We start from the raw sequence: 25288 nt of genomic DNA, 5'->3' as shown, positions 1-25288 counted from the left end.
TAATGCTCTTTTCACACACAGACTGAACACAATGAAGCATTGCTTGGTGATTGGTTGAGCTAAACTGGTATTATGTAATAGTGTAGTTAAATTTAACAGCTGACAGATATTCAACATCATTCATGTGTGAGACAGTCTAACAGAAGGACGGACAAAACCAGTCAAATATCAACTGAGTTCTGCTCATATTTTATTACCATTCTCTAAACTACAGCGAATAAACTATGATAATGTGAGAAATGTTGAAGGAGTCTGAATACATTTTGTTTTGGCTGTATGAGGTGATGTCGCAAATATGCTAATTCAGCATGATGTCATATGGCGAGACTTTTCAAGCTGACTTTAGCAACTTTCCATTGAAAATAGTTGGCAACACTTTTAACTGAACACCCTTCCTCCACATTTCAGCATCCAGTCAGCTCCCTGTGGATGATCATCAACTACACTGTAGTCTCTATCAGGAAGAAATATATTACAAAAGTGAACTGGGTTCTGGAGACCATTTCACACTGGCTTCATTAAATCCAAAGCATGTACAAAAGATAAAAAGCTCCTTTATTTTTACACATCTTTGCCTCAAACTGATGAACAAACATGATGAAACTCTTAAAACAGCTCATGTCTTCAGGAGGTAAAAGCACATCAACACACCAGTGCATCTGATCTCTGAGTCACTTCTGCAGATATGACGGTTTGTTAAAATGAGTAAAATCAGATTCCGAAGCGCTCCTGGTTTCTCCACAGCCAGGCGTGATACTCGTTGAGCTTATGGTCGTCTGGCGTCACCTGCAGGACACACACACACACACACACACTCGTCAGCCGTGGCACATCGCTCGTGTGATGATGTCCTACAGCTAACTTAATCTGGACTGAAGACTGAAGGACTCAGGAGTATTGTTGTTATGACAATGACGATACTTGTTGTTAATGCTTTTTTTTCGTTTCTTTTCTTCATTTAATATAAAAATATATATAATAATAAATAAAAAAGCAGTGTTTACCTCTCTCCACTCCTCCACACAGAAGATTCGGTACGAGTCATTGCCGTATTTCCCGATGCCGTGGAGCTCGATGGGATATCGCCAGGATTTACTCAGATACTCGTCTGTCAAACGGGAGAAACGTCACACAATCATGAGACGACCGCTGTGCCAAACAACACAACACAATACACTTCATTTTATATTTATGGAAGGAAATAAGCAAAGAATGTAACTGCGATTTATTAATCTCACAATTCTGACTTTTACTTTGAGTTTATAACTCACAAATCTAACTTTTTTCTTGCAATTCTGACTTATTTCTAACAATTGTTTTTTAAATAATGACAACATAAAAAAGGTAAAGGCAACATTTTATCTCACAATTCTGACTTTTCTTGTAAGTTTTTTTTTTACTTGCAATTTTGAGTTTATATTATTGCAAATCTGTATTTATTTCTCGCAATTCCAAGTTTATAACTCATAATGATGTTTAATCTCACAATTTTGACTATTTCTTGGAATTACGATTACAATTTTGGCTTTTTTCTCACAATTGCAAGAAACAAAGTCAGTATTGTGACATTTTTTTACTCTGTGGCAGAAAAGCTTCCATAACTTTGTTTTGCATTAAAAATACAAGAAGGTTATAAGACATTTATTCTGAATATATATAGTGACTGATATAAATCCCTACATGAAAAAGCCCTAGTCTTCAGGCTGAATGAAACTACCCATGTTTATGTGTTTATGTGATCAACTGAGCTCCGCACCAGAGAAGCGCACGAGTGTTTTGGCGCGGATCGTACTGAGACCCAGCGGCTTCAGTAAACGGGACACGGGCCTCCAGTCGCTCGCTCGGGTCACGTCTGCGCTCGGGTAGCGCTGGAAAAACTCCCACAGCATCGGGATTGCCATCTTACCTGGAAGAGGAACACATGACCATCACATGACCATCACATGCACGTCCACCGGCTGGTTCAAACCCTCATGAACGCTCTGCCTCGATATCGGCAGAAACACACAATATTACTGATTTCAGAACAGTTTGGTGTCAGTGCTTGTAACTAGGGCTGTGACGGTATGGGATTTTTTCTTACCGCGGTGAAGAAGCAACAAATATCGCGGTTTGGCGGTTAACCGACATCCCCCCCCCCCCACACACACACACACAAAAAAAATCACCCGCGGCCGCATCACACACTGCAGACGCGATCAAGACCGCATGTAGCTTGTAAATGACAATGGAAATGAATAATCATAAAGCAGTATTCTTTATTAAAAAAATAAACAAATTAACATTTATATTAAGTTGTAAATATTAATAATTAACTATTAATTAGGTAGTCTTAAGGCCGGCGACACACTGGCTGTGTGGTGTTAGTGTGGCGTTTCTGTTGCGTGTCAGTTGCGTGTCTTTTTCTATGTCTTTGCACACCAGAAACAGCGCTGCTGCTGATATACACCTCATTGGTGATATATATTCGACATATGGGGAGAGAGTTGTGGAAGGCCTAGGCTACTTAATGTTAAACATAAATATATAGCAGCAAAGACAGCGTCGGCACTCGGCAGTATTGACGGCAAAATAGGCTACAGAATATTTCGTTCTGTATTGACAGGTGCACCGTGCAATATTTGAAAATCGATAATATTTTTTTAATTACATTTATATCTACATTTATGTCAAAACCTTAACTTTCAAACATCAAAATGTAATTTATTAATATGTATTCATGTCAAAATGACATACAAACATCTTTTTCTATTGTATTTTGCCAGGAAACGCTTCCAACAGGCTTGCGTGTCGCGTGAAAAATAGGCGTTGGTTCTATTTCTGGCATGCACGCGTTTTCAGCGCGGCTCGTGCCGCAACTGAGAAGCGCGTCTCACGCTCTCAAGCTCTAACCTGTTAACATGGGAACCGAAATAAAAACGGACACGCCACGCAGCCAGTGTGTCGCCGACCTAAGGTAGGTGTGCTGCACTTAAGTCCTGCAAACGCCACAGGACGGTTAATTTTTCTAAGATGTGGTCTAGTTATTGGTTAGTGGTATTTCCTCACGAGACGGATACTTTTGTGCGCCTTGTCCAAATTCACCGGCCAACTGTTATTTCCTATACCATATAAGAGAGATCGCTATTGCAATTAAAATCTAACTCCAACTGTTTACGTTATGCTTGTCTTTTATTCCTGTGTTTGTTTGTATTTAATTGAACATTATCTGTAAACATCACAAAACCTAGCAGTTAATTAATAATAATCAGACACACACAAAAAAATAAATCCCCCATAGGCTATGTTTAACGGACTGTCCCTCGACTCCCTCCCTTGCACAGGAAGCGTTTTTTTTTCTCCAGAAGCCCTTGAACATGGGACTCGCAGAATACAGTAAATTATAAGCAAAATATTAATGTGTTTATAGTTCATATCACACACCATATGCACTCCTGTAACTTTCAGCAAAAAAAACAAAAAAAAACAAAAACAAAAAAAAACGTGCGGTGATGACCTCACACCGCGGTAGGCATCTCATCAACGCGATATTGCGATGATGCGGTTATCGTCACACCCCTACTTGTAACACCGAGATCATGGGTTCGATTCCCAGGGAAACATGAATTGATCAAATTCCAGTTAAAAGCTGTCAAATGCATAAATGTACACTGCCGTTTAAAAGTTATGGAACAGTAATATTGTTAAACATTATTAAAATAACTATTTTCTATGTGAATATACAGTAAAGTGTAATTTATTCCTGTGATCAAAGCTGAATTTTCAGCTTCATTACTCCAGTCTTCAGTGTCACATGATCCTTCAGAAATCACTCTAATATGATGATCAAGAAACAGTTATGATTATTATCAATGTTGAAGACAGTTGTGTACAATGTTTTCTCAGGATTCTTTGATGAATAGAAAGTTCAAAAGAACAGCATTTTTTTTTAAATATAATCTTTTGTAACATTATAAATGTCTTTTCTGTCACTTTTGATCAATTTAATTCATGCTTCATGAATAAAAGTATTGATTAAGCTTTCTATTTCAGGTCAATTTTGTTCTTTTGAACTTTCTATTCATCATCTTCTTCGAAGATGATGCTGCACCTGCTGCTCATTATATGCGTGTGCCGTGATGCAGCGCAGCTGATGCTATTATCGCATGCCATTGTGCACTGGCTCGTTTAGTTACACTCGAGGTACATTGACCTCTCTAGCGAGATTCCTATTCATTGGTGACCGACGTGACGTCAGAGTGACCGACTGAAGGGGAACATCAGGGATAAACACAGATGTTCTGAATGTGTTAACGTACCGCTGGTCTTGTTGAGGAAGATGGAGGCCACCAGGAGCTTCCAGGGGTTGTGAAACAGCGTCTCCTGCACCAGGTCGAAGGGCGAGCGCGGCGGAGTCCATTTCCTCAAGGCTTTGCGTTTCGGCCGGCTCAGAGCTGACAGAGAAATATCTATAACTCATCATGATTCAATAAGTGTCCAGCAACAATTTGTGTTCAAATCAATTAGAAGAGATTTTTTACGGTTACGTAGTGTGATTTTGAGTCGATGCACTGAGAGAGAGAGAGAGAGAGAGAGAGAGAGAGATATTGAGATAGAGAGAGACAGAGAGAGAGAGAGAGAGATAGATAGATAGATAGATAGATAGATAATGTACATCTAGCCGGTTGTTATCTCAGATTATTGCATGTGTTCATAATTTCTTTGTATGACAGCTATGGGGTGTATAAATATATGCGCTTATTTACATGCAGGTTACGTGTTTCTTCCAGCGTCTCAGAGCGGCTCCGTTCACAGTAAATGCTAAAACTGTTTGATTGGGATTCAATGGCGTGCGCATGAAGTCTGATGCGCTTGGTGTTTCACAGCGAAGTGTAGCACGGTTATCATTTACACACATGGAGCATCTCAAACTCCATCTCTGCATATGCTGGGAGTTTGTGTTGCTTATAACGTTCATCTGGGAACAAAACATGCGCCATTTCACCAGATTTATTACATTAATCATTTATAAACCCAGCCAACACTCGAGAATACATCAGTATGTTTCTAAATATGCAAACTGTTATTTCAAAGTAGAAGTTTGAACGCTCGCTCTGAGTTTGCATGTTCTGACGTCCACGTGTTCTTCTTCAAGACATAACAGTAAATCTATCATACAGAGGTGGACAAATATTAAATATTAAAGATATTTATTTATATATTACCAAATATTAAAGATTAAGTGGACATTTGAATTAAATGTCGTTTGGCCGATATTAATATGCTTATATTATGTATATTGCATTATGTATTTGAACAGTGTTGTTCAATAAAACCATATGATTACAAGCTTTTGATACTTTACTTTAACCAATTATTATTGCCTCATTTTATTCTATATGTCAGTTTTCCTAGGCCGGACAGCACTTCTGGCCACTACTAACCCAAACAGCAACATAGTGTCGGCCCAGATCCGGCCCACATTCGGTACGCGCTGAATCCACATGTACCAGATGTGGGCCGGATCTGGGCCGACACTATGTTGCTGTCTGGGAACCCACAGCTTTCATAACGTCATGCTTTGGTTCGGTCACAGTATCACTCAATAAAAACCTACCATTATTCCTTCTACTGAAGTACGGACTGGTTTTCCGCTTCTCTGCAAATAACTTCAACCCTAAAAGAACATGATTACAGAACTATTAAAAATGACCATGTTTTTACATGATTACATCCTTCCCTCTGGTAATAAAAAAAGGACTTTTGTCGCACTTGAACTGCGAAAAACACAAAAAAGAAAGTTTAATGGATTCGAGGAGTTTTGTGGTTGAAATTGAAAAAAGTAACAAATCCTTCCATCACGGGTCAATTTGACCCCCTTAGGAATGAATGGAATGTGAGGAATGCTTCAGTTCACATAGAAAAACCTAAAAATGCTCAAAATTCTAACTAAAAATGCTTTTTTTTTTTGCTCCATATAGAGCTATAAGGCCATCTAGAGTCATGAAATATCATCTTGTATTATTATATTATCTTATATTATTATTTTTCCACAAGAGGTCGGCAAAGACTCCCAATGTAAGATATTTTGAGCTGAATTAAAAGGGTTATGCATGAAATTGGGAGTTATTTTTTCATTTAAATTGAAAGAAAGTGAGGAATGTGCTTAAATTACTATTTATTTATTTATTTTTGATCAAATCTAGTAATTTAAAGGTAAATAAAATAAAAAATAACAAAAAAATCTCCCAAAAAAATTGCATTCAAAATAGAAAAAATATTATCAAAAGTAAATAAAATAAGTTTCCTGGACAAAAAAATGTAGTAGGGGAGAGCGGGGCACAACCTAACGCTTTTTGACTTTCTCAGTTTGTGTAAATCTACTTATGGTTCAGAGTATTTATTTTTTCCCACATTAATTTCCCACATGTCTACTACAATTATGTGTTTTTGTTTTATTAATACAGTATATACTTTTTTCTTGATATACCCCGAAAGAATGGAAGTGAAATGTGACAACATGCCTCATAGGTGGGGTACATTGTAACATGTGTGGGGCACATTGTAACATAACATATGACAGCTTAAAATGTTATCTGATCTAATAAAAAAAATATACAAAACAAACTAAAATATTTTCTAAATAAAATACAATTAAAAAACGTTTTCATATAAAATAATGGCAATTTTTAATAATTAAATATAAACTCATTTTTGAGTTTTGACTACGAACACATGAAAACACAGCTATACAACATAGTTCAAAACAAATAAATAATTAGTAATTTCTGAACATTGACTCTCAGTCTTTATTCACCTTTTTCTCACGTTTTCTCAATAAAATTAATAAAAGTATGGAATATAATAGCATATTTCTAATAGGGGCACATTGTAATGCAGTGTGACAACATGCCCCCGCCTGCACAACTGGGATTTAAACCCGGCTAGTGTCTTCTGCTAGTTAGCGAAGCATTAAATAACTATCTCAACTGTTAAATAACATCTTGGAGATTAAAATAATATCAGATTTGTCTTATTTTAAATAAACACAAAAAATAGAGATGAAAAATTAACTTAAGTAAGAAATTTACTTTTGCTATGGTTTAATAAATGTCTATGGATATCTTCCAAAAATAAAATAATTTTGGCGGATTTTTTTTCTTTTCTATATAGTGTTGATATGGCAACTAGTAAATAAACAAAGTTTCGTCATCCAAGCATGTGCGGAAGTATTTAAAACAAGCGTGTTACAACTAACCCCGCGTTAGGTTGTGCCCCGCGCTCCCCTATAATTTTAGGGCTTCGGGTCATTTTGACCCGTGAGGGAAAGATGTGTTCCAAAGTGCGAGGGAAGGATGAAGGATAAATGTGTGGTATTCTGGGTTCATATTCATAAGGAAAAACTCACTGTTCTCAGTGTTTCTAGAGGGCGACACACAGTCTGTGTGTTTCAGGCTCTTGTTTTCCTCCTCCACTCCTCCTGTCGCCTCTAACCGATCGAGTTCTTGGCTCTCTGGAGCAGAACTGTCCGAATGTTCATCTAGAGTTGGACTCAATCGATTCACTCGTTCATCTTCCAGGCCGATCTGCTCTCCGCTCTCTCCCTCCTCGTCTCGACACTCGTCCACGTCTTCATCTGCCGTCACTCCAGCGCTGGATCCCTCTTTCAGTGTCCTTCTCGTTTGTCGAGTTTCAGACACTGAGAAGTCGAAGTCGCTGATCTTCAGCTCTGTGTTTGTTTGTGAGAGCAGGAATCTGTGCAGCTGAGTCTTGGATCGGAAGATCTTGCCCTGAGGACTGAGAGAGCATCTGATTCACAATCACAGTGTACATTCACACACAATGTCAAAAAAAATATGCTATGTCAACGCAAATAAATAAGGCTTAATAAACAGCTCAAACTACGTTTCAATGAAACGCTGTTGAAACACCTAAAGTGCCTCAGACCAATCAGACTGAGACCACAACACTCTTGCAGCCAATCAGCAACAGGGGGCGGAGCAATGAAGGGAGGGGTGTGTTCGTTTGAGTGTCGATTTCAAATATCAACAGCGTTTCTCAGAAATCGCTTACTGCACCTTTAAATAATCAGATTGTGAAAGAGACACTGATCATGTAGAACTGGGCTTTTCAATCTTTTAGAGGGCAAATGTGATCATCCTCATTAGACAGAAATTTTAAAGGCAGCTACATATTTATATGCAAAAGACCCAATTGAATTTATCCAGTGAAAACTATTATAAAAATATTATTTGGAAAATATTTAGTTTCTATTACATTTTTTTCAACTCACTATCGTAATGTCAGATGTATTTATTTATTATGTTTTTACATAAATATTTTGTTATTGATAAATCGCTTTTTATTTTAATAGCACTTATTTATTTTTAGCCCTGTTTGGTTTGAAGCCCCCTGATAAAGCTCGAGAGTCTCTCGACAGACAAGCTTCGGAACCTTTACGAATCTTTTGTTTCGAATCAGTTTTCCAGAGCGCGTCACTCGCTTCTCAGCGGCGAATCATTGAACACGTGTCCATGGGTTTACCTGATCTCTGATCAATTTTATACATTTGTAGACGTTTAAATGAGACATTAGTATAATTAAAAGGAAAGACAGTAGTTAATAATCTGGCCTGTTTAGCTGAGCAATCCATAGATAGAACAAAGCCCTGGAAATTGATAAAAGAACACATTATACAGACACTTAATGTTAACTGTTATTAGATTAGTTTATTGCGTTTGATATATTATACTTTTTGCAATAGGTTTGAAAAAGCTGTTTTTATGCATGTTTGGCCTGAGTTTTTGTTGAATTTACAACTTTGGACAGCAAGCGTCACCAGCGTTCGAACACTTCGAAACAGTGAATCAACTGATTCGAATCTTTGAAAAGCTTCGTTTCTCGCATGACAACAAACACACACCTGATGATGTAGACATCGACTTTCCCCGCTGTTTTACCACTCTGTCTCTCTCTCATCTCTCTCCTCCAGCCCGAGGCTTTCTGCATCTCAGATATCGACATTCCCAAGCACACAATGCGAAACAAACAGTAAATACTTCGGTTAAGATGACGCTGTGGCGCGTCGTCCGTGTTCAGAACACATGATTCTCTCGAGATCGGTGAACTGATTCACATTAGCCCGTTAGACTCCCGTGACCGCGGGATAAACCGAACAACATAAAGACGAACAATTTCAGATTAACCTAAAGGATTCACATTTTAGTGTAAACACTGGTGTTGCTACGGAAGCCCAGAGACAGAGTTTTGGATATACATCTTTCGACACCTAGTGCTTCGGAGGATAATAACGCCAGTTTTAAAGTTTCTTTCTTGTCAAGTATACACATCTCGATAAGTTCACGTTATACATTTTATGTTCACTAGAAAGTCTTTGCTTAAAAGTGTGCTAACCATGAGGCATATAGCATATTTAGTGTGCTCTTCCACACAGTAATCAATTTCCTAGAACCAGTGTAGCCTAGGGTGAACTGATAAAGTGGGACAGTTAAGGTTAATAATTTCTATCTTTACATGTTTTATGCTTCCATTACGAAAAATCAATACTGAGCTTATCATAAGCAAGTATGTGATAAAAAATATAGGTTATTTGGCTATGACATCACTTCCGGGGGTGTGGCACACCATATTCAACACAGTGAACTGTGATTGTAAAGTAAAATGGCATAGCATTCTGAGGTGAATAATGTTAAGATTGTAAAAATAAAAAAGCTCATGGATATTTTGTAATTTTAATATATTTTGTTATAGGAAGTAGCTAATGGTGAATCAGATTTTTTAAATATCACATAATCATTTTGTTTTGTTTTGTTTTTTTATGTGATTTTGACACTGTCCCAGTTTGCCCAACAGCACATTGTTAAACTGGGACAGGCATTCAATGGGGGTTCCCTTTTTATACTGTATGTCCCTCATACATTTAGTTAACTAGATATTTCAACAAAGAAATCTGCTGTACCTGCACCCCTCCTTAAAAAAGTGATGTTTACTATTATTGTTGTTTGTATTGTTATTGTGTATTTAATTCATTGGGCCTACATTAATGTGTTTGAAGTGTCCCAGTTTGACAGTAGCGTCTGGAAAAATGTGTGTTTGAGCAAGAGCCATCCATCCTGTGTTCAGTGTTTCTTTCTTTCTTATTCTGTATAGTAAAGCTCTTAGGCTGTATAGAATAGTCTCATAATGAGGGGCTAAATGTGGATCATAATAAAAAATGATGCAGAATGTACATTATCAGAAAGTGTCCCACTTTACCAGTATTCACCCTATTTACTGATAAATAAACCCATGTGGAGGTTTGGCTGTTTTCTGCTTGTTTGTCTAAATCTTGTTTGGAAATGTCTTGAGAGCTCCTGATCTGTTCCTGCTTCCCTCGGTTAGTCTGTGATTGTTTTTCTCGTCTCTTTAGCCCTGCGTTTATAGTGTTTAAAGTGTTTAAAGTGTTTATAGTGTTTAAAGTGTTTAAAGTGTTTATAGTGTTTGCTGTGTTCATTTGTCAGGTCAGATCCATGTTTTTTCGTTGTGCTCAGTTTTGTTCTCAGAGGTTCTCTGTTTCAGTTCTTTTGTTTTTATTTGTATTTATTAATCCCTCCTTTCTCATTTGAAAAGGAAAGGTCACCCGTCACTTGAACACTATCACCTGCGTGTCACGGGATATAAACTCTCTATCAAGGTAGGATATGTAAATTTCATTTTATATAAACCAACTTTTTGGTTACAGACATTCTTCAAAACATCTTCTTTTGTGTTCATCAGAAGAAAGAAAATCGTACCGGTTTGAAACAACTTGAGGGAGAGTAAATGAAGTGAACTATTCCTTTAAGAACCGCTGCATTAGAATAAATGCTTAATCTTGAAGTTCAACAAACAAACATGATTTACTCATTCCGAGTTAAAGTCATTTGCTTTACAGTTAAAATATTTTATCATGTAATTTAAAATATAGAGCTTGAGATGGATTAAAAAAAAAAAAAAATAGTAAACTGTATTTTAAACTAAACATAATTCCAGCATCTAACCTTACTTCTACAGGCCTATCATTCTAACACTCGGACATAATGTACTCTGAAGATTGTTGGTGTTGAAACCAGTGGAAACTTTCAAATGCTGGCTAGACAATATCAAAAATATAATAGTCTATAATAGTCTCGTGACATATTGAGTAATCAGATGAACTTCTAACTTCTTCCATTTTATTACTGATCTGAGATCTAAAAGTGCTCTGTAACAGAGAGTGAAGTGGAGGCTTGTCTTGTTTGGAGGTGAGTAATAAATCATGTTAATCTCACTGTTGTATAAGTCTCTATCCTATAAAAACCTTCTTTTTGGGAGAGATTCTCTGAGAAATGCCGTGATTAAAGCATTTAAAGGGCATTTGCTGAAGTCTGTGGTTATTATTGCTGTGCAGAAAGTTAAAGTTTACAGATTAGTGAGACACTAGACCTTATTCCCGAGTGTGTTCAAGAGGAACGAGGCGTTCGACTCAGTGTGAGACTCTCAGGTGGGGTTAGACGCGCTCAGGTAACTATAATTCTTACTTTATTTTATGTGGTCAGAGTATTTTACACTTAGGCGTAAACCAGCGCGGTCAGAGGTGAACTCACCTGAGTGTAATATTACAGGTGTCAGGACACTGGGTTAAAGCTAGTCAGATGCGAAGGGGAAAATCAGCCACAAGCACCACATCAAATCATCTGAGGAGTTCTTAGTTTAGGTCCAGGTTTATAACAAACATCTGAACAGATTTGGAGTGGTTTGAAAGTGAATTTTGCAAAGTATTTCATTATCTGACTCACTGGAATTTTTTAAGAAATCAATAAATGGAGCCCAATTTTCAACAGAATAAATAAACGAGCCCCATTTGGGTTGCCTATGCAGGGGCCAAGTGACGGCCCATTAAAAACCCAATTGGGGCCCACATGGAAATTAATATTTGTGATTTATTGAATATAATTTGTGTGTGTGAGAGAGAGAGAGATAGAGAGAGAGAGAGAGAGAGAGAGAGAGAGAGAGAGAGAGAGAGAGAGAGAGAGAGAGAGAAAATAGCACGAACACCTCTCAGCCCCTATGGTCACTCATTATTTCTGGAACAATCATCAGTGGTGTTTGTAAGCAATGTCCATGTCCTGTAACTGGGAGATTTAAATTGCAGATATGATCCTGCTAGTTTCTGAGTTGCTTCAAACACCAGTTTGGCTACAGCGAGTCTCTGAGGGGTATATACTCATTTATTCTTCTTAAGAAACGCAATAAGTTAAAAATAAAATGATGATAACTATGTAACATGTTTATTGTGCGGGTTGATCTGCACTGAAAGCCGGAGCAAAGGACCGGATGGATCCTCCCACGTCTCTGGATCTCCCCGTGAAGTAAAGGCTGATTAACACACACCCCATGGACTCCGATCCCTTGAAGCCAGAGCTTATGAAGTCCACATTCATACACACTGATGATGCTTTCAAACACACAGATCAAATGTGTCTGGAATAAGATTTCTTGTGAATTCTGACTTCCAAACTGAGCTTCCGTTAGTGATATCTGCTGGGCAACACAAGAAAAACACACTGCCATATTTTCAAACAAGACTTAATTCACTATGAACGGTAGAGTTTATCCGAAAGCTTATGTTCTCAGGACAAGGATATTACTTCCAAACACACCAGGTTCTGTTCCCTTTTCCATGCTGTCTCATGAACTTGTCTCTTTATTTTCATTAATAGCCCATTAAAGGTTCCAAAAGGGGTGATGATGCCAAAGAAGAAGCATTTGAGGAACCTTTCAGTGATCAGTTCTTAAAATACCCATTTATTTTAATAATCTAAAGAACCTTCTGTGCAATGGAAAGATGACATGGATTGTAAAGGTTCTGCATTGAACCATAAAATTACCTTTATTTATAAGAGTGTATACCTTAAATTGCACTGCCTTCTTCAGCTTATATTGTTTTCAAGGCATATTGTCTTGATGTCTGTATCTTTTACCATAAATATTCAGGTATATGGTGACCATAAATGCCATTTTAAAGTAGTTTAAAAATGTAAGAACTGATTGTGACAACATGCCCCGATTGAAGGATCTCGCACGCGCACAACGATCTGTGTTTTTCCTCGTGATTGTTTTAACGCTCAAACCCAATAAACAGACATTCGCAATTCGAAAGCATTTTATTGTACAACATCATTGTCATTTATATGCTCTTTATCAATATAGAACAAAAATAAATCATGAAAATGTACAGGTCAGGTCATGCAAGAACTAAGCTAAAGCCTACTGTAGAAAAATATTTCGGTAACCCGTTTCATTGTTTTGCGAACCAAATTAAATGAGATTTACACTGGAATGTCTTTGGAGGAGTTTTCAGATCACATGCATTAGTGAAATAACTCTCAAAATAGACCTAGTGCAAGAGGAATGGGGATCTAGTTCGGCCAATCAAGAACAATTAGTTTGAGACAGAAGAAAAACAAAGTGTGTAATATTGAAGGTGTCGCGCGCACAGCGGATTCACGCGCACATCGGCGAAGAAACGAGCAACGAGGCGCCAGGACGCAGTTAAATGAGATTTTGTGTTATTATTTTTTCCTTCGAAAACACCCTTTTACTTTAACGAAATGAGTAACGCAGTAAAACACATGGTGCGTTTTCCATGAATCGGATGCAATGGAAAGCAACGCATACACACTTATTCATCCGTTGTAACCAGTCCGATCTCATGAAAGTGCGTATCTATAGCACGAATTGTATTTATCGTGCAATTTATACGCAAAATTTTTTTTTTTACGTGCATATGATACGCACTTTATGGCGCACATATGATACGCACTTTATGGCGTGTAATACGCACGTATACTCCACACCACTGACCCGAGGCGCATCATATGCACGTACAAACTCTTTTTTTTCTATTTTCGTGCTATAGATACGCATTTTCATGAGATCGTGTTGAATGAGAAACGCAGTAAAACACATGGTGCGTTTTCCATGAATCGGATGCTGTGGAAAGCAACGCACACACACTTATTCATCCGTTTTAACGACATGTCAGCATCTCTTCTTCACACTTTACTCTTGATCGGCCTCTAACTCGGACCGCTTCCCGGGATGCTGTCGCTTCTCCTCAGCGCGACTTTTGTTGGCGTTATCCAGAAGCTCGAGTAGGATACTAGCTTGCCCGCATCCCGGCTCATCCCAGTCCTCACACAGTCTCTTCCCGGGATGCTGACGCTTCTCCAGGTCCGAAAAGTCTCCGTCGTGCTTCAGCTCGCGCCGGCCGGGATGCTGGCGCTTGTGGAGCAGCATCAGGTACCGTTTCCCGGGATGCTGTCGCTTGGAGAGCTCGCTCTGCGCGCTCGGTTCCTCCAGGATCATCGGCTCATCCTGGGATAATCTTTTCCCGGGATGCTGTCGTCTCAGCCTCGCGCTCTCCTCGTCCTCGCGCTTCCCGGGATGTTGTCTCTTCTGGAAAACTGGAGCGTCATCTTCGTAGTCCGCGTAGTCCTCGCGCTTCCCGGGATGCTGACGCTTTCCCGGGTGTTGCCTCTTCTCCATCCAGTCTGTCGGGGACACGAGCTGCTCTCCTGGAGAGGGACAGGGATTTACGCACGCGTATAACATTTTAGAAACTTTAGAAACAGTTCTGAGGAACTATCCCGTTGTCGAGGATGATAAATAAATATGGAGAAAATACACTGTAAAAATGTCAGGTCAGGACGCTACAAATGTGCAACTTTGTGCTTACACTCAAAAAAATGATTTTAGCTCTTTGTTCAATTTCATTAATTAAAATGAGCATATACAACACAACCCTTCATAGAAATGATTCCAGCTTAATTTCATTAAACGTAATCAATGTAATTTAAAAAAAAATTGGTTTACCAAATTTTTTTTAATTGAGTCAACATGAATATTTTTCGTTCGTCTTAACCGGATGTCACTCAAAAAAAGAATTTTGGCCTCTTGTTAAAATAATTAATTACAATAAGCAAAAGTAACACGATTGTTTAATATTGTCACAACTTAATTTAATTGTGTTCAATCAACCTAATTCATTTGTGTGAAAACTACATGAATCATTGTTGTTGACATCTAACTGGGCAGTAGATCTGTAGTTCCCAGCATGCTTTGCAAGGGACTGCATTAAGAGGGTCAATTTAGGGAAAAAGTGTTATTTTATGTGTTTTTCAGTAAATGGAAAGATGTTGTTAGTTAATGTTAGTGTTTAATGTTCAGTTATGTTAGAAACTTAGAGGACTTTCTGTAATGTTTTTGAATTTTGTGGTTACCATTATGCAGAAGAGTGGCGACTGTGTTTAGGCTGTGGGCTCAGTATTACGCTATATGTGTATTAAATCTTGTGTTCAGGCTGTGGGCACTCAGTATACACTGTGTAAACCTCACTTACAGACCTGCACAAGTAATAATTCAATTGAATACTAGTAGTGTCTATCATTAGAAGTGACCATAGAGTCAAATTAACAAAAATTATAATGTTGGTTATTTAAGGCAGGACAAAAACTTAATGTAGTTAACCTGACAAAACTTTATCTAGCAGGAATGACTAAATTAATTTAAATTCATACAACAAGATTACAACAAATTATTTCAAACTATTTCGATTTTGTTGGAAAAATGTAATTCAATTTCGTGGAAAACCTTTCCTTAATTTAATTAAGTTCGTTCAACAGATTATTTTTTTGAGTGTATGTTGCGTTTCACTTGTGATTATAAATGCATCCCCCTCCCCACACACACCGTATTTTAGTGTGCTTGTTACACAGTGTTACACTTGTTACACATGTACTTAGTAATAAATATAAATTATGCATAATTTCATGCAACTAACCATAAACTAACCTCTAACCCTATATTAAGTAGTTCATTATTAAATGTATAATTACACGGTAACATGGAGACCTTAAAATAAAGTGTAACCCTTTATTTTTAAGGTGTCCTTGTTACAGTACAATCCTAAATTTAAGTACTGTTTAATAATAATTAACAGCATGTACTTATAGGGTTAGGTATATATGGTTTGGTTTATGGTAAGTTGCATGGTAATTATGCATCATTTACTGTTAAGTAAGTGTAACGTGTTACAAGGACACTGTAAATTAAAAATATTTAATTTACAAAAATGCACAAACTCTATTTAGGTTACACTTTATTTTAAGGTGTTTTTGTTACAGTGTAATTATGCATTTAAGTAATATTAAGTAACTATATGTACTATAGATTTAGAATAAGGGGTTGGTTTGTTTCGCATGTAATTATGCATCATTAACTGGTATTACTAAGAACATGTAACATGTGTTACAAGGACAAAGTGTTACCAAAAACGCACAAACTGTATTTATTGCCAATTTGTTGCATGTAATATACAGATTAAACAATGTTTGGGTTTCACTTTAATTTGGGGTTGAGCAATAAACACCATTTAGTGTGTCTCTAGAGAATATAGTTTATAAATAAAAATGAAATAATAATAATTATTATTACTACTCTGTAAAAATTATATAAATAAGTTATGACAACATATGTTTTTACATTGCTTTAACTCATCAAAATAATTTTTTTTTTTCAAGATTCAAGATTCAACTTATTTCTTGAGTCTTTTTATTGTAATTTAAGTTGAGATGACTTAAACATCCAGGTTGATGGTATTAAATAATTTAAGGCAGCAACTTGTTTTTTTACAGTGTATTATTATTATTATTGCTTTTGTTAATAATAAACATGTCAATGTTATATTTTTGGAAAATGGTCGAGTGAAGTTATTACTGTGGCAAAAAGCAGAACAAAATCATAATTAAAAATAATCCAACATTCAAACATACAAAAGCAATCTAGGCTGTGATAAAAAGGATTCATCTTCGGTCGATCTCTATTTAGTGTCATACTAGTGTATGTCGCAGGCGCTTTATTACTTTGTTTATTCGTTTATCTGCTATTTTCACTCTCAGAAAAAAGGTACAAAAGCTGTCCCTTTCAAAAGGTACATCTTTATACCTAAAGTGTGCATATAAGTCTCTCAAAGGCACATATTGGTACCAATAGTGTAAATATTAGTACCTAAATGGTACATATTAGAACCTTTGAAAGGGTACCGTCCCAGGGACAGAGTTTGTACCTTTTTTTTTCCCAATTAAAAGTACCTATATTTCTATTTTAGTTCTGACAGTGAGAGTGAATGTAAGCACCGTTGTCGTTGTTCTCGTCCTCCATCTGAGTGAGGATTGAGCGGATGAGGAGAGTCTCGGCGCGCTGGAAGAGTTCATCCAGAGACGGGTCGCTCTCGCCCGGCAGATCCTGACACTGGAGGACCGTCAGAGAGGCCAAGATGATCACACACACCGCCCTCATGACAACCCCTGTCCTGCTCACACACACACCAACACACAGGCTTATAACATACTCATAACAACACTGACAATCAGGTGACTTAACTTAAAAACATTGAGGAAACAGTTGCCTTAAAATTATCAAGTACATAAGCGTCATGCTTAACCCATTTAAGCCCATCGGCAACTGTAGTTGCTGCACATTCAAATACGATTTTCAAGGAAAAAGAAGAAGAGAAAAACCCGGGGAAAATAAATGCAGAACATGTTCACAGAGGACACTATTAACACGACATGAAACAATTCAGAAAAATTTTGGCACAAATGGGTTAATCAAAAAAAATTAAGTAATGTGGAATTGTCAAGTTAACATAACTTAATTTTTTTTTTTCAATTAAGCATTAAGTCTATTTACTTAATAATTTTAAGGCAGCAGGTTTAAAAAAATGTTTTTAAGGAAGTGAAGTGAACATGTTTAACAATGAAGTAACAATTCTAACTCAAAGAGTTCTGGAATACCATGTCAATTCCTTCACTCTCAGAAATGAAGATTCTTTACTGGTTCCATGAGGAATCTTGCCATTACACAGAGGGTTCTTTATAAAGGAAATATTTTCTTTAGATCATTAAAGTGTTTTCCACACCAAGAAAACATGTTCTTCTACGGCATCACTGCAAGACCTCTCCTTGCTCTGGTACCTTTATTTTTAAGAGTGTTTGTATGATATGATCATGCATCTGTACACTCTCAGAGAGAAAAAAGGTACAGAATCTGTCACTGGGACGGCACCCTTTCAAAGGTTCTCATCTGTAGCATTTAGGTAGCACTATGTACACTACTGGCACCAATATGTACCTTTGAGATACTAATATGCACACTTTAGGTACAAAGATGTACCTTTTGAAAGGGTACCAGCCCAATCACAGCTTTTGTACCTTTTTTTTGAGAGTGTAGAAAAGAGAAAAGTACATAAAGTTGCTTTAATCCTGGTCTTACCTGCAGCCGATGGTTATTCACCTGTAGCCTGTTGCAGAATACCAGTAGATGCTGGAACCTGAAGATGCTCCTCTGGTGTGTGTGTGTGTGTGTGACCCGTTCAGGTCGAGGTCAGTGAGTGAAGCGTGAGACTCGCGCGCGTGTGTTTTATAGGCGCTCGAGACTGTGACATCACGCGTGCAGTGCCGGTTTGCCCCTGAGGGGGGCAGTATGACGCTGTCGAGACTCGGTTCATTCATAAAACTGCTTTTTTTGAGTTTCATACTACTCTTTATTGTTGCATAATGTTTCACATAATATTAAAAAAATAACAAACATAACACAATAAGTAAATGTAGGAGCCAAGAGGAGGCCTATAGCATGGCACTTTGATATGTAATGGATAATTGCCATATTTATACTTTCCGAGCTAAAAAAAAATGTCTTGACTTGCTACATTTCTTTAAAGTAAATTCTTTAAAATAGACAATTAATGTTTATTTTTTTTTAAATGGAATATTGCAGTGTTTATTATAAATGATATATAGATGCTCATCATTGTTTTTAAATTCATGTTGAATCAGAATCTCTTCTCTTCTCTGGTGACGAGGGCGGGGCTATAACCTTTCACTCACATGAGATCAGCCAATAGCAAACCACAACCATCCAATCAATTCCCCACAGACGCAATCAAGCCCCGCCCACATTTGTTCTTGTTCGGGAAGCGTTTCACTCAGATATACGACACAATAGAGAAGAAAAGACCAGCGCAACTTCTGGAAACCTAAAGTAAGTCTCACTTTTTCAGAATGTTATTGGATTTGATAATAAAATATCAATCTAAATGTCTTGCAGCAGGATCTTCTGTTTCTTCATCACATTACAGTAATTATGAACATAATCCACAGTTTCACAACCACATCCCTAGTTAAATATATTTGAAATAGATTTTATGATAAGCATATTACAAAATTAATTCACATATTTATACTTAATATAAAAATCCTGCAATTGTACTTTGGTATACTAAATTTGTATACTTAAAGTCTGCTAAATTGGAACAACTAATGTTGTACTTAAAGTACTTTAGTTATTCAGTAATAGTGCTGAAGTTCAGCTAAAGATAAACTGAAGTATATTTGATTGTGCTAAAGTGGAACTATTGCCAAGTATACTTTAATTACACTTTTAATATCTTGCATTTAAAGATTTTATACAGTGATATCCTTTCTAATAAACACATTTTTGGCTTAATATTAAGAAATGTGCATTGTGCAATAAAGAAGAACTCCAAATAAAGTTTAATTATAATATTTCTATCAGTAAGTCTCAAGCAATATGTCAGTAAATATGTATATCTACACTCACCTAAAGGATTATTAGGAACAACTAATACTGTGTTTGACCCCCTTTCGCCTTCAGAACTGCCTTAATTCTACGTGGCATTGATTCAACAAGGTGCTGAAAGCATTCTTTAGAAATGTTGGCCCATATTGATAGGATAGCATCTTGCAGTTGATGGAGATTTGTGGGATGCACATCCAGGGCACGAAGCTCCCGTTCCACCACATCCCAAAGATGCTCTATTGGGTTGAGATCTGGTGACTGTGGGGGCCATTTTAGTACAGTGAACTCATTGTCATGTTCAAGAAACCAATTTGAAATGATTCGAGCTTTGTGACATGGTGCATTATCCTGCTGGAAGTAGCCATCAGAGGATGGGTACATGGTGGTCATAAAGGGATGGACATGGTCAGAAACAATGCCCAGGTAGGCCGTGGCATTTAAACGATGCCCAATTGGCACTAAGGGGCCTAAAGTGTGCCAAGAAAACATCCCCCACACCATTACACCACCACCACCAGCCTGCACAGTGGTAACAAGGCATGATGGATCCATGTTCTCATTCTGTTTACGCCAAATTCTGACTCTACCATCTGAATGTCTCAACAGAAATCGAGACTCATCAGACCAGGCAACATTTTTCCAGTCTTCAACTGTCCAATTTTGGTGAGCTCGTGCAAATTGTAGCCTCTTTTTCCTATTTGTAGTGGAGATGAGTGGTACCCGGTGGGGTCTTCTGCTGTTGTAGCCCATCCGCCTCAAGGTTGTGCGTGTTGTGGCTTCACAAATGCTTTGCTGCATACCTCGGTTGTAACGAGTGGTTATTTCAGTCAAAGTTGCTCTTCTATCAGCTTGAATCAGTCGGCCCATTCTCCTCTGACCTCTAGCATCAACAAGGCATTTTCGCCCACAGGACTGCCGCATACTGGATGTTTTTCCCTTTTCACACCATTCTTTGTAAACCCTAGAAATGGTTGTGCGTGAAAATCCCAGTAACTGAGCAGATTGTGAAATACTCAGACCGGCCCGTCTGGCACCAACAACCATGCCACGCTCAAAATTGCTTAAAACACCTTTCTTTCCCATTCTGACATTCAGTTTGGAGTTCAGGAGATTGTCTTGACCAGGACCACACCCCTAAATGCATTGAAGCAACTGCCATGTGATTGGTTGATTAGATAATTGCATTAATGAGAAATTGAACAGGTGTTCCTAATAATCCTTTAGGTGAGTGTATATGGATTTGTACTTAGTAAAAAAATAAATGTACTTTAAATACATTGTGGTATAGGGTTTTTCACTAGGTGTAGCACAATCATTTATCATACTGTATACAGTTTCTCATGCTTTTATAGAATGGGCTTTGTACTGCATATTTAATAAATGGTACATCATGAACATAGCCATGGTTAGAAATAGTCGTCATACTTCTGGTACTCTGTGTGTGTGTAGTACGTCAGTAACACACTCCAGCTTTGACTGGTTTGCTTTCCTCTGCCGACTAACATGACGTTCGTGGAGAGCCGAGTGTTGCGTCACTTTCTCTCTTTTGAAGACGTCCTGAAGAAGCCTTAATTATCTTTCAGAATTGCAGTGAGGAATATAATGGGCCGATGGACGAGCTCAATCTTATTCTTAAAGCAAACACTGTTCCTCTAAGCCTCACTGAACTCATGATCTCCAGCTCACATCATCTCGACGGTACAGTCGCACAGCTGACGGCAAGAGTACAGGCTTGAGGGAATCACCGTGTAATGCAATAAATCAGGCGTCTTTATGCGCTGTCACGTCCAATACTTCATCTGTCAATACCAATCCTTTCCTATGGACAGTGGAAAAAAGAAGTGGAATTAATTGGTTTATATTTTAGGAGGACTTCCTGCGCATGAGATGAGGAAGAAATCAGTCTGTGATCGGCATCCCTCACTGCATTAACGTCACAATAAACCAGAAAACATGTTGATAGTTACAATCAAAAGCGTTTGTTTGTCTTTCTTCAAGGTCTATACTGTACGAGCTGCACACTTTTAAGATCTGTCAAGCCAACATTCAAAGTTTGTCTTAAACAATCAAACTGATTGTGGCTTCCTACACCTACTCATGAAATACTCATCGTTTTGTGTTCATAAAGAGCCAACACACACACACACACACACACACACACACACACACACACACACACAGATCTGACCCAAAAGGTCACGCTGTCAGCCACTGTCAGGCTATAATTACTGCTTGAACGTGAACACACAGACAAATTCACATTAAAATACAGTCAGCCTGTTTATTTGTGCAAAACTCAAAGCAAGAAATACCAGAGGGTGGAGAAGAGTCGGTTCAGGCGTAATGATCAGTGTAGGTTCTGTTCTTCTCTTTGGGCGTTTAATCGTTTAGTCTTAGTAGATACGATAACTCGTGAATGTTACTGATGCTCTGTTTTGCCTCTAACCACTTGTTAGGGGAGTGTGTGTTCCTGTGTGTGTGTGTGTGTGTAAGAGAGAGAGAGAGAGAGAGAGAGAGAGAGAGAGAGAGAGAGAGAGTGTGTGTACATACTGTATCCTTTAGCAACAAGATACCAGTATCTAAAAACATGGAAAACATGAACTCGGATCTTTTGATTTTGCAGTGTTATTAATGCAGTTTCCGATGACCCTGAAGCTTTTTTCTCTCAGTGCATTGATTAAAGATTAATCATAGATTAACCACAGATTAACCACAGATTAACCCGGATTAACACGTAATCTTTGTTGTTCAGTGCGAAGCATCAAACAGCCATTACTCAGAAAATACATCTGCTCAAATTGTTTAACAAGTCTTCATAGGTATTTTTGTACATTAATAGTCGTACTTGTAGTTAATGGTTTATCTTAAACGATTTCAAGCTTATATTTTGAATTTGCTTATGAATAATATTACCACAATTTCACTTTAACTAACGTCGAAAGGGAACCATTTCTTCCAGCATGTCGTGTGCTGGGAGCTGTAGAATGGGAATAGATCTGTTAAAATTGACAGGTAGCAAAAAAAAAAAAGATATGCAATAGTGTTTTCTAGCAAATTATTAAATGTAACTTCAGTTATGTGACAAATATTAAATTATGTGCTCACAATATAGACATAAAGCAATATAAATCCATGCATAAGAAAATTAGGATTCAATTATATAAATAATAATGCACATCTCTTAAATGTGTAGTAATGTAAATAATAATAATAATAACTATAACCAAACAGCTGTAATCTCTAGTTTCTATATGATAAATAATTAGTTGAGAGGTTTCTATATTATTAATAATTGCATTCTAAATCTCATCAGCCTCTTCACAACACAGCAGTCTTTCAGAAGGGCATCTATGTATGAATGGACATGATCATAATAAACAGAATATCATATAATGTGGTTGTGCATGAGACATTAACGGCCATTCAGTGTTTCAGTAAAAGACTAGCAATAAATAAGTCTAATATTAAAATGTAATATTGTAATATATGAAGTATTAACTTCTAGCAGTGAAGAATACTTCTCGTGTTTGCTGACCTCTTATCTGAGATCTCATCTGCAGTCCGTCACGCTAACCTGTCGACTGTTGGGCTCATTAATATTAAACATGTTGTCTTCGTTCTGCCAAACTGATCTGATGAATTAAACGCAGGCAGTGTCAACGGTGTCTCCTATTCACTCACAGGCTTTGGGAAGCACAGCCCTGTTTAATGCTCTATCCTTTTAGATTTCCCAGAAATAAGCAGCAATAGCTTTTTTGCTATTCACAGCTAAAACAATATTTTCAGAAGGACTTAGTGTGGATGTCAAAACCATAATGCCATATTACTCAATAATGAGTTAATAGTCATGTGCATTGACAAGTCATAACATATAATGACATATTTGCTAACCGTTAGCTAATGATTCATTAAAACAGACAGCTGGAAGTAGAATACATGGCTTTGGCACACTGTGGAAATGAACATATTAACTTATTTATTAGCTAACTGTTACGTAGAGACTTACACCGTGTCCACACTATGGAAAGCCAAGAGGGCCAAAAACACGTGCATTTTAAATAAAAATATGCATGAAATACACGTTAAAAATCAGTTTGGACGGGACAGTGTCATTGGCTGCTGAAGACTTGGGTCTAACCATTTCTGTGAGCTTAGGGGGGTGTACTATAGACTAGGCTACCACCATTCAACATGCTATAGATCAGCTTATTCAGCCTATTTTGTCCTTTTTTGTATAGCCTATAGAAATAATATATTTAAATTGCAGTTTTATGAAAATTTAGGTAAAAATAAAATTGTCTTGTTTTTCTCCACTCATGCCTTTTTGTAAATAAACACATTAGTGGACATTCTAGCTTTAACATCAAAGCATTTGTGTGGGGAGATCAGTTCCAGTGGAGGTAAGCAGTCAATGCAGGTTAAAGATACAGACCATCGTAATCAATATCTGTCTTTGGGAACAACGTGAGCTTCTGTTGTGCTTACATTTACAGCTGTCGCTAGCAGGTGGCGCTTAATGAAACCTTTCTGTTCAGAGACTGGGCTCATCAGACAAACAGTAATTAGGTACACATCCATTTAAATGAATTTAAAGACTTAAAGTATTTAATTATGCTATTTAAGACTTTATATATACGTATTGAAGACTTTCATGATTGGAATGAGAGCTTGTGCTCAGGCCAGGACAGGTGTAAGAACTCCTAGGCCACCCTGATCATTGGTATTAAAGCAATTTATCTGTAAAAATGATGAGGCGATTTGTTAAAGTACTTTATAACATTAAAACATATAAACATAAAAATACTAAGTAGCCTTTTTTTTTAGAACCAGACACATTTGGTTGATGGTTAACCGACTCTAACATTTCCATTGCTTAATTTCCCTGTTTCTGTTTCGGGTTTCATTCATTCATCTTTCACTTCACCCATGTATGCCTGATTGTGTGTATGCGTTTGTTCCAGGTACATACAACATCTGACAAAAGTACTGCAATTGTATTCACCCATGATAGGCTATTCATTACATTTTCTGCTTTTGAGTTTCGCATAAGAAAAAGTCATACAGGTCTGGAAAAACATAAGGGTGAATAAATGAATAAATGTTGGGGTGAAATGTTGTGATTAAGAAGAGTAAGTAGGCTAAGTTGTGAGAAATGAGTAAGAGTTAGGGTTGGTGTCTTTTATCACATTACTGTGGCAATGTTACCATGCATAAGGAATGTTTTAAACTGTGGTAAAATCCCTCTAGCACAGCCTTGAGTGACTTGCTTTTGTATTGATATTATATCATGCTCTGCGTAAAATGCTGATACTGAGACCATCTAAATAAAGGGTAGATTTAACCGCTGATTTGGATGTGCTTCTGGGTTTGTTTATAGCTCTGATTGATTTCATTCTGAATGTCTTAATGAAGCTCAGAAAACATCAACATCTCTGTGGGTCTTCGTGCTTCAGTCCTGCTACATTCACGCTGCCTCAACCCTTACTGCGTACACTGGACTCCACATTAAAACTGCTCATACACAGCGTATCACTCCACTTCTCCATGGCACACTTCAGACGCACAGACACGAGAGCTGCTTGAAAATGAGAAAAATTAGTGATTACTACTGAGCTCGAGTCATGGAATA

General features: G+C 37.4%; 3 protein-coding genes across 5 annotated transcripts in view; 1 reads left to right on the top strand and 2 right to left on the bottom strand.

The window, feature by feature from the left end:
- LOC307173266 (interleukin-17 receptor C) overlaps positions 1-25288 on the top strand; it is a gene marked incomplete at its 5' end in the record, with an annotated part of 390000 nt that overhangs the window by 105309 nt on the left and 259403 nt on the right. The gene's annotated exons all lie outside the window — the stretch shown is intronic.
- Positions 535-9240, bottom strand: mbd4 (methyl-CpG binding domain protein 4). Of its 3 annotated transcripts, none has more exons than XM_079897813.1 (7): positions 8903-9240; positions 7388-7776; positions 5597-5656; positions 4299-4433; positions 1757-1906; positions 1005-1108; positions 535-786 (listed from the first exon to the last, which is right to left on the bottom strand). In XM_079897813.1, exons 1-7 carry the CDS (start codon positions 9001-9003, stop codon positions 712-714), a joined length of 1014 nt encoding a protein of 337 aa, XP_079753939.1. In that variant the 5' UTR covers positions 9004-9240; the 3' UTR covers positions 535-711. The 3 variants fall into 3 exon arrangements, with proteins under 3 accessions (XP_079753939.1, XP_079753938.1, XP_079753940.1); XM_079897812.1 differs by having other exon boundaries at positions 4299-4448; positions 8903-9226; XM_079897814.1 differs by lacking the exon at positions 4299-4433 and having other exon boundaries at positions 8903-9226.
- trh (thyrotropin-releasing hormone) lies at positions 13147-18453 on the bottom strand. Its single transcript, XM_079898118.1, has 3 exons — positions 18334-18453; positions 17196-17371; positions 13147-14576 (listed from the first exon to the last, which is right to left on the bottom strand). The coding sequence occupies exons 2-3, from the start codon at positions 17356-17358 to the stop codon at positions 14062-14064; spliced, it is 678 nt and encodes a 225-aa protein (XP_079754244.1). The 5' UTR covers positions 17359-17371; positions 18334-18453; the 3' UTR covers positions 13147-14061.

Source organism: Squalius cephalus (assembly GCF_949319135.1).
Source record: "Squalius cephalus genome assembly, chromosome: 16".
In the NCBI taxonomy this organism is placed as follows: Eukaryota; Metazoa; Chordata; class Actinopteri; order Cypriniformes; family Leuciscidae; genus Squalius; species Squalius cephalus.
The sequence above is the reverse complement of the archived record's forward strand: the minus strand, read 5'-3'. Positions and strand labels throughout refer to the sequence as shown.

Bases quoted from the DNA above. Each gene is read 5' to 3' on its own strand.
- mbd4 (XM_079897812.1), bottom strand. From the start codon at position 9,003: ATGTCGATATCTGAGATGCAGAAAGCCTCGGGCTGGAGGAGAGAGATG. The intron at 7,777-8,902 runs GTGTGTGTTTGT...ATGCTCTCTCAG, and splicing joins GTCGATGTCTACATCATCAG to TCCTCAGGGCAAGATCTTCC. The intron at 5,657-7,387 runs GTGAGTTTTTCC...ATGTTCTTTTAG, and splicing joins CTCTAGAAACACTGAGAACA to GGTTGAAGTTATTTGCAGAG.
- trh (XM_079898118.1), bottom strand. From the start codon at position 17,358: ATGAGGGCGGTGTGTGTGATCATCTTGGCCTCTCTGACGGTCCTCCAG. The intron at 14,577-17,195 runs GTGCTTACATTC...GTCCCTCTCCAG, and splicing joins GGACGAGAACAACGACAACG to GAGAGCAGCTCGTGTCCCCG.